General features: G+C 31.8%; 1 protein-coding gene across 2 annotated transcripts; it reads left to right on the forward strand.

Annotated features, from left to right (window-relative positions):
• LOC114398994 (PHD finger protein ING2-like) lies at window positions 1-3759 on the forward strand. 2 transcript variants are annotated; one of them, XR_003663630.1, is made up of 7 exons: window positions 1-174; window positions 251-322; window positions 475-689; window positions 1692-1755; window positions 2575-2879; window positions 2964-3002; window positions 3364-3461. XR_003663630.1 is itself a non-coding variant. In XM_028361089.1 (7 exons), the coding sequence occupies exons 1-7, from the start codon at window positions 129-131 to the stop codon at window positions 3475-3477; spliced, it is 807 nt and encodes a 268-aa protein (XP_028216890.1). In that variant the 5' UTR covers window positions 3-128; the 3' UTR covers window positions 3478-3759. The 2 variants fall into 2 exon arrangements, 1 of the variants encoding a protein (XP_028216890.1); XM_028361089.1 differs by having other exon boundaries at window positions 3-174; window positions 2575-2831; window positions 3364-3759.
• The last annotated feature ends 11103 nt before the right edge of the window (window positions 3760-14862 follow it).

Raw genomic sequence — 14862 nt, forward strand, 5'->3', positions numbered from 1 at the left:
ATGAACCCCACGCCAATACGACAGCGTTTCGGCTCTTTCTTCCCCTTTTGTCTGAACAAGCAAGTTTTCCTCATAGGCTCGCAATCGGAAACCCTAACCCTAACCAATTGCGATAATCTTTCCCCAAAATGGCAATTGCACGCACTGGAGTCTACGTCGACGACTATTTGGAGTGTAAACGCTTTTTTTTCTCTTTGTTTTTCCTATGAAGTTCGTTTCGCTTTCGTTTCTGAATTTTCCATTTCCACAGACGCGAGCACATTACCCGCTGAACTTCAGAGACTGCTCAACACTGTCCGGGAACTTGATGATCGATCCCAATGTAAATGCTTTCTCGAAATTATATTTTATATTTTATATGTTGTTTGTTGATAAGTGATTTTTTACTCTTTTTTATGTTTACATCAATGTATCTATTAATTGATTTTTTTTAACGTGTATTAATTTTAATTTTGTGTTGTGGTGTGATGGAAGCTATGATAACGCAGACCAGGCAGCAGACGAAGTACACTATGGGGTTCTCATCACATGGCTCCAAGAAGGGTAATCACAGTTATAATAACAATTATGGGAATGAGGACGATGATGCAGCTATTGAGAAAATGCGGAAAGAAATCGAGGTGAATCAGGATAGTGCATTGAGTCTTTGTACTGAGAAGGTTTTGTTGGCACGACAAGCATATGACTTGGTGAGTTTCTTTTATGTTTTTTAATCATTGCTGTGTCTATAACTATAGTTTGTGGTGTGATTGGAAAAGAGAATTTAATGTATACCTTATATATCAGGCTAATGGACAAAACCTGAGACAGAATGATCAAATGATTCAATGGTGATGAAGCTTGACATCCCGGTTTAAGCGAGGGAACAAATGCTTTAGATTTGGTGAATAAAATATTTTTTATAGAATGATATCTACTTTATAGGGGAAGGCTTTAATTTTAATGTGCTTAAATTGTTTTGGAAATAACCATGTTGTCTAGATTATAACAAGTATAACCATTGCGCCAAACAAATTCTATATATTATGCTTCTTTTAGAGGTGTATTCTAAAAGATTTCCTTTTTCTTTTTATATTAGCTTCTGCAAAATAGTTATTTCATCTAATCTAATTTGCTGTACCCGTGAAAGATTTTCTAATTTTTATAATTCTTTACAATCTGTATTTCCTTAAAATACTTTTTACGGCCTTTGAATCTTAGCCCTTTAACATTGGGCTGGTTGATATAGTGAAAGTTTGGAAGTGGAACCAACCATTCGTAGTGTACTGATTTTGTCAAATCTATTTTCCTTTCCTTGACCTAGTATAACTGAGTTCCTAGAAGTTCTTCTGTATTTTAGATAATATGTGCATTATGTAGTTTTTATTTTGTTTTGATGAGATGCTATCATTTAATAGCCCCTTGCAGTTCTTCTCTAGGAATCTTCCCGCATTCTTCTTTTTTGTTTGTTATGTCTATTTACATTAATATGACTGAAGACGGACAGTATGGAATAAGGTTCTAAGTTTTGATCCTATACACTTGTATACTGAGGAAAAAGTTGCTTTGCATTGATCCAAATGTGCACTTTACTCAATGATCATTTCTCTTATCTAGGAAACCATGTGGATTTTTAGCTTTTTGGTTCTTCTTATGCATAGAAGGAACATTGCTAAAGCTTACAAGTTTCAATCTTTTTGTATTTGCTTCAGATAGATAGCCATATAAAACGACTTGATGAGGATTTAAACAACTTTGCTGAAGATTTAAAGCAAGGTAAAATAATCATGTAATTTGCTTTTTGATTTATTTTGTGTCAAGTATGTACAAGTTATATTTTCAAAATTAACCCATAAATTTACTATCATATGCAACTCTTACTGTTATATTGATTGTGGTTAAAAAGTTTGCCAGTAAAAGGATCAGGTGCAAGGATGCGGTAAGCATATTTATAAAGGAAGCAGTTATGTCTTCACTCCATTATCAATGGGACAATGCTCCTGTACTAAAAGCAACAATTTTATCTAATATTTCCACAGAAGTATATACAAATATTTTGTTTTAATTGATGCCAATTAGAATATTTTAATTTTTGAGGTAAAAGACTGTAGGATAGAACATAATTGGAGTGTATTTGGACTTGTATAAATCACATGTTGTATATTAGAAAGAAAGTTAAAAAACAAAAGGGAATATTGTTTTGTAATTTAGGGGTCTTTTTTTTACTAAAACATTTTTTCAGTGTTTGGTGTTTCTAGTTGGAAAGAAATGCTAGATTTTTTATTGGTTGATTGTTGCCACTTGAGTTCATTTAAGATCCAGAAGTTCACTTAGTACCTTTTTGGTATTCTGCTAATGATCTTTTTAGGTGGGGTGTCTTTGGTAGATCTACAGACAGAATGGTATGCTAGGTTACATGTTTTGTTTTCTTCACCTTTCATTCTTGGTATATTTTTTTGAGGATTTCTTGACCTCTTGCAATTTATATCTCTGCTTTCTTCTAAATTTATGTTTATCAAAACAAAATTGTTTTTTGGTACATTATCTAGTCATGAGCTTTCTTAAAATCTTTTTCCTTTGCTTCATTTTTATCAGAGGGTAAAATAGCACCAGATGAACCAGCAATTCTGCCCCCATTGCCTATAGTCCCTAAAGCTGAAAAGCGCAAGCCCATATATATAACTCCTCAATCAAAGAGAATTGATTACAGGGAAAGAGATTGGGATAGGGAGCGTGATAGGGACTTCGAGCTAATGCCTCCACCAGGAAGTCATAAAAAGGAGTATGCTACCCCGATGGATGTTGATCAGCCCATTGATCCAAATGAACCTACATACTGTGTTTGTCATCAGGTTCAGATTAGTTGCTCATAATATATCACATAATTCTAAAATCTCCATGTGAGCAATTATGACATATTGTCATTTGTTTTTGCTTTAAATGTTTAAGTAAGAAACTGAGACAGTTCTATTCTGATCATTCAGGTATCTTTTGGAGACATGATTGCTTGTGACAATGAAAATGTAAGTACTTTTTTAGTTATCTCTCTCTTCTGCTATCTATGTTTCCCCTCTTATTTCCTGGGAAGTTGGCCTTGGCAGAATGCATATTGTATTTTGATTTCCCACATCAAGTTTAGTTGCTATATGGTGTTCATCTCCATTTATAAATTTGCAATAAACAAGATATAGATTTCTCCCATAAGATTACTGATGAATGTTTGTACCTGGACTTTCCAAAAAAAAAATATATATTTCTGGGTTATTGCGTTCTAGTTTAGTTTTTTATTCTTCTTTTTATGATATTGTTCTTTTCCAGTGATTGACGTTTTGGTTTGCTCCCAATGGTTATTTCGACTGAGCTTTACTATGTTTTTCATGATAGTGCCAAGGAGGTGAATGGTTCCACTATTCATGTGTTGGGCTAACACAAGAGACAAGATTCAAGGGAAAGTGGTACTGTCCTACTTGCATATTACTCCCACAATGTCAACGATGAATCTTCGCACGAACTAAACTACATTCATAAATGACCACTGTTTCAATAGAATTATCACTTTTTAGTGAATACATAATATGTCGGTTTTGAATTATTTGTCTTCTATATTGCTTGGTCATTTGTGTTTGGCAAAGAAACCAAGTGGGCTCTACCAGAACTTGTATAAAGTCCTCTAAGATTTGAGAGAAATGATTCTAGATTTGAATTTTGGAGAAGATTAATTACATGTGAAATGCAGAAGTATAGGCGCGTGTGGCTGTATAAGAATGAAGATATTTGTTTGGAAATTTCTTCCAAGGTGAGAGAGGGAGACCATAGAAGAAAGTTAACCTAAATTTTTAATTCAAAATGAATTTTGCAACCACTCACCCAAACACTCTTATTTCATTGACAAAATTGATTTTAAATAAAAATGATTGTCAAATTGATTTTGATTAAACTTAATTTTGAAATTATATGATTTATGTTTACATGTTTTCATTATAAAGACAAGTTAACGTGTTTGGATTAGATTTATTTTTCCTAGAATCAATTCCAATTTCATGTTGAAAGTCAAGGCAACAATAGTTGCTTCCATTTTATTTTTTATTTTTTTACTATGATTTTGGACGCCAAAGTCAATCCTAATAGCTATCTAAACACATTATTAGTAGTGAACATGTGATGTTAAACGTGATTCTAGAGAATATAACATGAAACCAAGCACGAACCAGAAAATTTTGTGAAGTTGATTCTAATTAAAATTGGATTCGAAGTAAAGTGACTTATGTTTGACTATTTCTTTTAAAATTAAGTAATGAAATTTAGTATAAAATTCTAATTTAATACAAAAATTATTTAGAGTTATTTGAACTCAAAATCTATTATGGATTATAAATTGATTTTAAAACCAGATCAACCCAGCTGATTGGACTGGTTTGACCATGACCCGAAGGTTTGGCCTAGTCAAGTTGCTCATTTAATCGACCATGCATTTAACCTGACATAACCCAATACAACCCGATCAGATTAGTGGTTAAACGGTGACCCATTGACCCGGGTCTAGTCACGCCCAAGGGAGAAAGCACGTTGAGTCATGCATGTCAATTAAGGTTGAATATAAAATTTTAATTTTTTTAATAAAGATCGGGTCATGTAGGTCAATTAGTGACCATCAGTTCGACCATTAACCCAATGACCTAATGTCTTGACCAAGCCAATCACCCTTTCGATTTTTAAAATTATAGTTAGTTGTGAGATGGAATAGTGACAACGACAACGATAATGATGATGAAATCAGCAAAATGATGGTGGTGGTTGCAATAGTAGTAGTGGAATGATGGTTGTGGCAACAACAATGTGGTGGGGTGGAATAATGGTAACAATGACGACAATAACGATGGAGGCAGAGACAACGGTGGTGGTATAACAACAATGGGGTGTGGTGGCAATGGCGATGGAGGTAGCAACGGTGGCGGCTCTAACATCCCAATTTTCTATGTGTGTATGGTAGACAATGTTATTGCTTTGTTGTGTGATTAGGTAGAGTTTTTAGACTATTGAAATGATAGAAAATGAGATGTTATCATAAGATATCTAAGCATGGTTAAACTCTTAAATTTTTAACCTAAAGTCTAGAAAGAATAAGGATAATTCAAAGAAAAATCTTTGATCAATAAATGGTCAACTCATTAATGGCCTAGATTTTAATAATTGGATTTGTTTTAGAAATAGAAATTAGAAGCTTGAAAGAAGAAAATTAGTAATTAATGTAAGGTTAGAAATTAAGTGGGGATAATTAAGGTTGATTAATGGTGATCTAGATTTCATAGAATTAGAAAATAGGTAATTAAGTCTTAAGAGTTTAAAGTTGAGAGTATTTTTGTAAATGACCATACGACTAGTTTAAAAATAGAATTTTAGTTTAATTAGTGTCTGATTATATATATGGAATAATTAAAATATGTTAGAGTTGTAACACCCTGAAAAATTACAACTCAGGCTGATAGAGGAAACTCTATGTTGTGTCATTTGTGCATGTGTGTATTTAATTGAAATGATTATGTGTTTTTAATTATTAATTTTTGTGCTATATATGAATATATTTTGTGTAAATAATTTGTTTAGTCTAGCTTGGCAGAGATACGAGAACTGCCTAAACGAAAATTCCATTTGTAACAAAATTGCATTGTACATTGAGTGACAATGTAATTTAGCTCTATGTGAGAGTGATATTTGTGTGAGGTTTACTCTAGTTACATGTAATCCTAGGGAGATTAACATAGTAATTAAGGCGTTTAGGATAAAATTTACTAGTTTTGGTAAAAAGCAAAAATACCCATTTTTTGGCAAAATTTTACTTTAATCATTTTTAGTAGAAAATTCAAAAGGAAACCATACCAATTGTGGGCTTGATGTACACGATTTTCATGGGCTTCCAACAGTCATTCATGAGTCAAAATTGAGTGATTAAGATAAGTCAACACCTTAATCCATTGGACCAAAGCCTTAAGCACACTTGCAAGCTTCACTAAAAACCCAAAACCTTGCTATTTCCTCTCGTTTTCAAATCAGCTTCTAGGAGAGTTTAGATCAGAAAAACTTCTTCTTCTTGCCCTTGAGGGATGTTCTAGAAACCTTGAAGCCTAGAAGTGTTGGTAAGCAAGTTCACCCTTCACTCTAGCCTTGTTCATTCTTCTTAATCACTTGAATCTTTTTCTCTCATGTTCCTGAGTTTTGTTGAAGCTTGTTTTTTACTCAAGAGAACTTCATTCTTGGTTTTACCCTACTCTTTCACGTGGAGACTACAAGAGGTAAGGGGGGTCTTTCCACTTCTTGAACCCTAACCTTGTTGTCTTTGAAAGCTAGGCTTCATTGCATGATGTTGTGATGTTTAAAATTTTGTATCTACTACCATGACTGGAAATGGATGATATGCTATTTTTCTGAAAGTTTTAAGGTTAAAAATGATTCCTTTGAGTGTTAAAACTTAGGGTTAGCCTTAAATTTTACTTAAATAAGAGTTTTCTAGTAAAAGTTATGAACAAAATTAGTTTAAAGATATTTTGTATGATTAAATCTGTCACGGAATTAAAATGGATGTTGTGATTGTATGGACTATTTTTCTTAAAGATATGACTTAAAATTGAGTTTTTTAGATTTAAAAATATAGGGTAGCATGTAAAATTTATGAAAAACTGATTTCCAAAACACTTAGAATTTTGAAGATAAGTTTAAGAGTGAAACTTTGTGAAACAAGGCAACAGCTTGATACTGTACATTAGATGACTTAATTTGGTAACTCTAAGACTAAAAATGAATTTAGAATGAAGAAAACCCTAAGAAAAGTGTTAGGGAACCCTAAGAATTGCTCTAAGATCCATTATGAACTTGTAAGCTAAGATAAACAAAATTACTAAACCCATGAGGACCATCTTGTATTAATTCTCTAATTTGTAATTTGATATTGCATTTAATATTTGTAGATTGTATGTTCAATGCTGAAATTAATTGCAATTGATCTCTGATGGTTATTGTTATGCCTAAAAATGTTATGGATATCGTTAATATGATTGTTGAGATATAAGGTGAATGTCATGTTTAATACTGAGATTAATTGTATGCATGACTAATGACTATTTCTATGCTTTAAGTGAATATATTGTCTGCTAGTGTGATTGCTAAGATATAAATGAATGATGAAATTTTATTATTTCTTATGAATGTCTAAGAGCGAGAGAGTGTGAACTTTGGTACTTGTATATATATTCTGTGATTTATATTTCTGCAATATATTGATATTCACATGTATGCATTTTGCTTTGAGTTTGGAGGTGTCCAACCCTCAGCAAATTGCTTGTTATAAATTTTGGGATGTTGTAAATATAGTTGTTATGTTGTCAAATTTTTGTTAGATTTAGGTGAAAAGTGATTTCTATCACTTGAGGGACTTAGGATGGTTCCTTGAGAGTAGTACATAGGCTTGAGCCTCATCTCTGTTTGTGTGTTGTACGCGGCATGAGGGCTACACACGCAATGCAGCGAAAAGATGCAAGAAGATTGAAGGGAGAGTAAGAAACCATTAGTTTTATCCTATCTATGAGATGATGTGTTTTGTTATTAGGATTCATCATGAGATATGTGGTTATATTCCATCTATAAGATGGTGAGGTATATGATTATGGTCCATCTGTGAGATGGTGAAGTATATGGTTATGTTTCATCTGTAAGATGCTGAGGTATACTATTATTTTCCATTTATGAGATGGTGAGTTTTATGTTGAGAAATTGATTATTTGTAGGGTACACTAAGGTATAGTGTGTAACATTCCATCTTTCGTAAATAAATTTAAAAGGTTTTTTAGTTAAAAAAAGAGTTTTAGAAAATGGTGAGGTTTTTATAATTAAATAAATAAGGAAAAATAACAGTATTAAAATAATGGTTTGAAGGGAAAAAATGATTTATTCATTTAATAGGAAATAAAATAGAATTTCTTTTTATAAAATGATAATAAATAGAGTAAATAATATATTGTGAGTACCATAACTATAAATAGACATATTAGGTCAATTTTCAGTACTGACAATAGACTTTAGGCCTTCTCTTCCTCTCAATTTTGTTTTTTCTTTTTCCCTTCCCTGTTTTTTATTTGCATACATTCAAATGTGTCTTAGTAAAAGGACGAACTTGACCTCGTTAATCGTTGGATCATTGTGATATTTCAGAACCAGGTTCACAACTCACTTAAGAGCATTCTCACCATTGTAAATTGTGAAAAAATGTCACAGATAAGATAAATGTCCATCACATTGCAGCTTTCTCTTTTCCCACAGGAGCTCAAAACCTGTCTAGTTAAACTATGATCCCAAACTTGTTAAACGTTGGATCATAGTGAAATTTAGACACCAGGTTTGCACTGAAATTCGTCACAACTTCACCGTTGTAATTTGTGAAATAATATTCATGGAGAGAGAAAATTAAATCACACAAAGACAGTACAAAATAAAGGTTTACTCTCTTCTCTAATGCTTGGAAACCCTATCAGAGCAAATTAGAGGAAAAGCTCGAGGAATCTCAACAAATCAATAGAGATGCCGCTATCACTATCAGAATACACATGTGAGCCCACTTAGAGGTAAGAGATGAGTTTATCGCAATTGGGATTAGAATGAACATGTGTAGGAATTCTTAGGGGATCAAATTGAGATTTATTTTTGGATGTTTATTGAATTATAATTTTTCTTTACAATTATAAATACGATATTGTTGTGTTGATGAACCAATTGATGTCCTAATGCGAATTGGTTGATAAACTTGAGTGCTCTTGGTGTTTTCATATTTTGACCTATGATTTGATTAACTGATTTTAATATGATTGTGTGGAATTGTTTGAGGGATTTTACTCCCCATGTTGTGAGAAATATTTTGTATAAAGTGTTACATTAAGATTATGAAATTGTGATTCATATTATGAGTAAGTGATAAATTGAACCTGTGATGAATGTCGAAATACATGTGTATTGAGATGTGTGTATTGAGTTGTGAGCTATTAATTGTGCAATCACACAATTGTAAGACCCTTTAAGGGTGATGAGTTTTTGCGCGACAAGTATTGTGATGGGATCCATTGAGGGGACCCGGCGAGTTTAATCACAAGCGCTACGAGATAAAATTATTTTGAGAACAATTAAGGAGTCATGTGTATTGCATAGTTCATAGGTAAAGTGCATATGATTCATGAGGTGTGATAACATGTTTAATTGGGATTATATCATTGTGATTGAGACCGAGTGTATGTGATAAATTGAGTATGTATTGACTTGTAATATATATATGCATTGAGATGTTGTGTGCATTGAGTTGCGAGCTATGAATTATAGTAAAATCACACGACTATAAGAATAAGACCCTTTAAGGACGACGAGTTAATGTGCGACAAGTATTGTGATGGGAACCACTGAGGGGATCCAACAAGTTTAATCACAAACACGACGAGATAAAATTATTTTGAGAATAATTGAGGAGTAATATGTTTTGTACAATTCATAGATAGAGTCTACGTGTTAAAATGTTTTCTGGGTTGAACTTAAATTAGGAGGGAGAGGCCCTGACGGACTCTTCGGAGTAGGCCTTGGGGGTAAATACACTCGGTTTGAGTACTCCTTTAAGTCTGTGTCGATCCCACATGGTTGCAGCATTCTTTCAAAATAGCGTGACCCCGACTAGTCTCCTTATGATTTTACCCAGTGAAAGTGACCTGACATACTAGTGCATGGTTTGTTTTGTCATGTACTCCTAGGCCCCCGACGAGGTTTTTCACTAACATGGTACTATATTGCATATAGGATTGAGTCTTAGTGTATCTATTGCATAACGCTTGTGTATTGATTGATATTGATTGATTTAGTGATATTTTGTTTTGATCCTTGAGTACATGAATGATGTGAAAATAAATGAGACGTGTTGTGTTGTGATGTGATGTTACACAACAAAGTGGTGGAATGACGTGAACTATGTTTAAGTAAGTTATATTTCATTTATATGATATGTATATCTACATGTTGTTTTGTTTCTCTCTATTAGCTATGAATGTGAAAACTTACTCCCCGTGTGTTATTTGTGTTTGGATTCTATGATTATCTCGAACCTTGTGTTCGTGGGAGCAGATGGTTAGGTGGATGACTATGAAGAACCTCGTGCTATAAGACACAGGAACACAATGCTTTGATAGGATGTGACATTAGGGTATAGGTTTTTATATTAATTGCATGAAGTCTTGGACGACCTTGTGTTTGAGTCGAGATGATTTATTATTTATTTTGACAAGTTTTATTATGATGTTAGAAAAGTGAATGTGAGCCTTTTTACCCTTTTGAAAGGCTTGTATTTAAATGTGTTTTCAAAACTTTTAATTAATTTTGATTTCTTATTCCTTTTATTATTAGTACATATATGTGAGGGTTAGAGGGCGTCACATAGTGGGCGGAGAGGTTTGAAGAATCTGGGAGAATTAGTGAATGGTGACTACCCGACAGTTGGTGCACTCATTTGGCGCAGGAAACTCACAGACATCACTTTGCTACTCGTGACGGGTTTGAGACTATACTTTGTGGAGTTGGAAGCTTGAGGATCAGTATACGTTGTACCCATATGTGATGATCACTCCCAACTGCCATCCATGTGATTGTGTAAGACCACTAATACCTGGGAGGCTTGGTGGCATTGTTGGGCCTTGTTATGTGTCCAGTGTGATTATCAATGATGTTAAGAGTGACAGTCAGCGGTGTTAAGTACTATAGTCATTTATGTCGAGTGTGATAGTTATGCGCTCTAGGGCATTAGAAGTGTTGTTTGCCTAGAAAAATCACATGTCATAGTTATGTAAGTTGTATGCTTTGTGTGTTGTTTGTGGAGCTGAGGACTCACCCCTACAACCAATAACTTTCAGGTACCAACGTTAAAGGAGACCACGATGATCTCATGCTTGCAGGAGTACAAATAGTTATTGTGACAATTAGAGTCTTCGTGTAAAGAGGATGAAGATGATCCGAGGAAAGAAATATATCACTCGAGTTTTAAAGAAAGTATTAATTTATTGACATGTATTTCAAGAATAAAAAGAATTAATGAGAGTTTTTCAAGTAATGTTTTGATCTAGAATTTGGGATGTTACAGCGGTAATGACGGTGACGATAATAGTGATGGTTAGAATGTGTTTATTAAAATTAAAAACCAAATTCCTGAAATATTATTTTTTGATTTTGATAATAAATGTAAACTTGTTTTAAAATTGAATTAAAAACCAACAGTTCCATCTTTACTAAATGCATTTTATTTTAAAAATCTAACCAATAAAGTTGATTAAGCTCACACTACCTAAGATTCAATTTTTTGTTTTTATGATAGAAGATTGTCCGGTGGCATATACTCGGAGTAGACCTCATAACAAAACGGTCTATATATCCCTACAAAAAATTACTGTAAATATGAGTGGTACCTAACAGTCTTCTTGCACAGCCCAATCCATGACCTTATCCAAGCAGATGGCATATCCAACAGGAGCAGTATATGGGTTAACAGAGAGAGGGCGCGTTTTTTAAGAGTTTTACTTTTAACACACAAATTTTAAAGGCGGGAAACGGGCCTACCAAAAGCTTTGATGAAAATCGGAAGAAAGGACTACGCGGTTAGGAGCAAACAAGACAAAATCAAAGACCCAAGGACAAATTCAGAACCAATTCACGATATTACCCTCTTACATCCCTATAAAAGTTCATTCAAATACATGCATTATTTCGGCATCATTTTCGGCTATAATTGAGTAATCATCGAGTGTATAATTTTGATTTTCTTAATTATAACAAAATATTCATCCACTTTGATTAATAATTAATTTTTATCAAAAAAATTGAATAATCACCGTTAATGGAATTTTTTCATCTTAATCAATTTTTTTTTCATTCACCAAATTCAAATTTAGAATTTTAGTGTGATCAAGTTGAATATCACCTAGAACAACAAATTTTATATCATTTTGATTTTATTAATACATCAAACAGGTAAAAAAAAAAAGGTTTTGGCTTTAAAAAAATTTAAGTGATTAACAGACTGATAAGTAAACTACAATTGAAAATGATAAAAATTTACATTGGAACAACAATTTAATTGTCTTCTGCAATCTGATCAAACGGCCCCTTTTTTTTGGATGTTTATCTACATTTTTTTGCATCCCTGTGAGCCTGTTTATTGAGTGTGCGGTGTTGTAGTTAATTTTTTTTTTTAAAAAAGGTCGAACTCACTAATAGTTGATCAAAGAAAATAAGACAGAAACTTCATTCTGTAAATGTTTATTTTTCCCGAGAGTTTTTTTTTATGATTTATCTTATTTTTATTTATCTCTTGTAATGTTTTAATTGTTTTCATTTTTATTTTTTTTATCATCATGATATTGACGTGGAGTATTCATGTGATAATTAATTATCTTTATTTGAGTTTTTTTTCTTCTCTGAATCATGTTTTTTTCATAAAAAAGATTTGACTCCAAGATCTTGTCTAAGGAATCGGGTTTAGGACCACTCAAACTAACTACTCCACTTATTTGTTGATCAATTATCTTTTGTATCTATAAATAAAATTACTTATCTTTTAAAAAAATACACACAATTATTATTTTCTCTAAATTCTTCTCTTCTATGCTTTTCTCTCTACTCCTCTACTCTTCTTTTTCAAGTTATGTTTTATTTAACACTTTATCAACAAAATTATTTTTCTTGTCGAGGTCTTCAACAACTAGTATTGTAACTTGCAAGAAGTCATGTAAAGGATTCAATTGGCAAAAGTTATTCTCTCAAAAGGTAAGATTTTTTTCTCTCTCTAATTTCATTATTTTTACTAATATATTAAATAAAATATTATGTAATTATAAAATTGATCATTTAAGAGTATGAGAGATTCTATCAAAGAATTTTAAAAAAATTTGTGTAATGTGTCTTGAAAACACTATCAAATAAAAAAAATTAAAATATTTTATAAAAGGTCTCAAACATCTTATTAAAGAAAAAATTGAAGAATCTTTTTTTCACTTACTAGAAGTGAAAAAACAATACACAAGAAGAAAATAAAATATTATTTCTTTCTCACTTGAAAAAATAATACAAAAGATAAAATAAAGAATAATATTTTTTTTACGGAAGGTAAGAAGTTATTAAAAAAGTAAAAAAAAAAATCTTAAATAATATGGATAAAAAAGGTTAATTCTTTCTCATGAAAATTTTGGTTTAAATTTTATTTACTGTATTTTTTAAAATACATTTTACTACCGAGAACATATATTTATAAAAGAACAATATTTCTTTTGTATCTTATTTATTGGCTTCGTATGAAAACAAAAATTGTTGTATTAACAATCACTTTTTTAATCCTTTAAATTTAAAAAATACTGTTTTTAGTTTCAAAATTTTGAAAATTGCATTTTTTTAGTCACTAATATAATAAATTGATATTTTATGACAACTTTTTATCTGTCTTAAGTTAATTTTTATCTTTTAGCCACTTGAATTTACATTTAAAAACTATCACAAAATACTAAAAAAAATCTTCACAAAATGCTTAAAAATTGATACAAAATATCAATTTATTATGTCAAAACTACAAAAAGTAATTTTTTAAAATTGAGGAAAAAAAACTTTTAAATTTTAGGGATACCAGATTCAAGAATTAAAACAATAGTTAAACCTACAATTAAAATAAATATATCCCAATTTTTTAAAATAAAATAATTCTCCAAAAGAACCGATAGTAAAAGAAACTAAAAAAATGGATCAATTATTTTATAAAAAATATTTTAATTTATCTTCTTATTTCTTACAAATATGTATGGATATATTTATTCAAGTTGGACTTTAAAGTGATGTAAATATATTTTCTAATATATTTCTTATTGTTGATTAAAAATTATTGAAAATTACTAAATTATGGGTGAATATCATCAAATGAAAAATAAAATTTATAAAATCTCATAGATTTATAATAATTTTTAATAATAATAATAATAATAATAATGATATATTATAAAGGGAGATGCTAGGTGCACCCAACACTTAAGTGAAAAAGACTTTTATATCTCTGCCAAATTTATTTAAAAATTCTACACCCAGCACCTAGTCGTTTCTTCTTCTTCTTCTTCCGCACCATTTCTTCTTACCAGACTTCTTCTTCTTCTCCGCAAATCTTCTGTGGATCAAGTTGATCCGTAAGCCTGTTGCAGATCAACTTGATCCGTAATTCTTCTGCGGATCAAGTTGATCCGTAAAGCTTTTTACGGATAAAGTTGATCCGTAAAGCTTTTACGGATCAAGTTGATCCGCACGATCAACTGTACACCTGAACGTACAAGCAACAAAAATGCATACCTTGTATGCTGACGAGGACCACCGCAACACTGAACACCACTACCTTCACCTTCATCGAACCTAATTGTTGCCAAGAAATCGAAGAAAATACGGCACCGAAGAGAGAAAAGCGAGAAGAAGAGTGTGCAACAATGGTTGCCCTGGTTTTTTTTAAAAAAAAAAACACAGCTTTTAAAAATAGAAAGAAGGCAGGGGCAATTTTACCATTTTCAAAGAATGTTGGGTGCACCAAAAAAAACGTTGGGTGCACCTAGCAACCCCCTATTATAAATTATAAATATTGAAGAACCTTTGGTAATTGGTAGGATTTTGCTGGTCAAAGCTCTTAATTATATGCTGGTCAAAGTTCTTTTATTATGGCTAGTTACTAATTCAAAAAGTCATGAATCAGGGGCAATTTCGGAAGCATATTTTTCTGAATTGTGTGGGGCCCACAGTGAGGGATAGCGGCGGAATTTGAAAGAACAATTTTTGAATATTGGTCTCACTGCTGCT

Source organism: Glycine soja, chromosome 19 (assembly GCF_004193775.1).
Source record: "Glycine soja cultivar W05 chromosome 19, ASM419377v2, whole genome shotgun sequence".
NCBI classification, from domain to species: Eukaryota; Viridiplantae; Streptophyta; class Magnoliopsida; order Fabales; family Fabaceae; genus Glycine; species Glycine soja.

Bases quoted from the DNA above. Each gene is read 5' to 3' on its own strand.
- LOC114398994 (XM_028361089.1), top strand. From the start codon at position 129: ATGGCAATTGCACGCACTGGAGTCTACGTCGACGACTATTTGGAGT. The intron at 1,756-2,574 runs GTAAAATAATCA...CATTTTTATCAG, and splicing joins TGCTGAAGATTTAAAGCAAG to AGGGTAAAATAGCACCAGAT. The intron at 2,832-2,963 runs GTTCAGATTAGT...CTGATCATTCAG, and splicing joins CATACTGTGTTTGTCATCAG to GTATCTTTTGGAGACATGAT.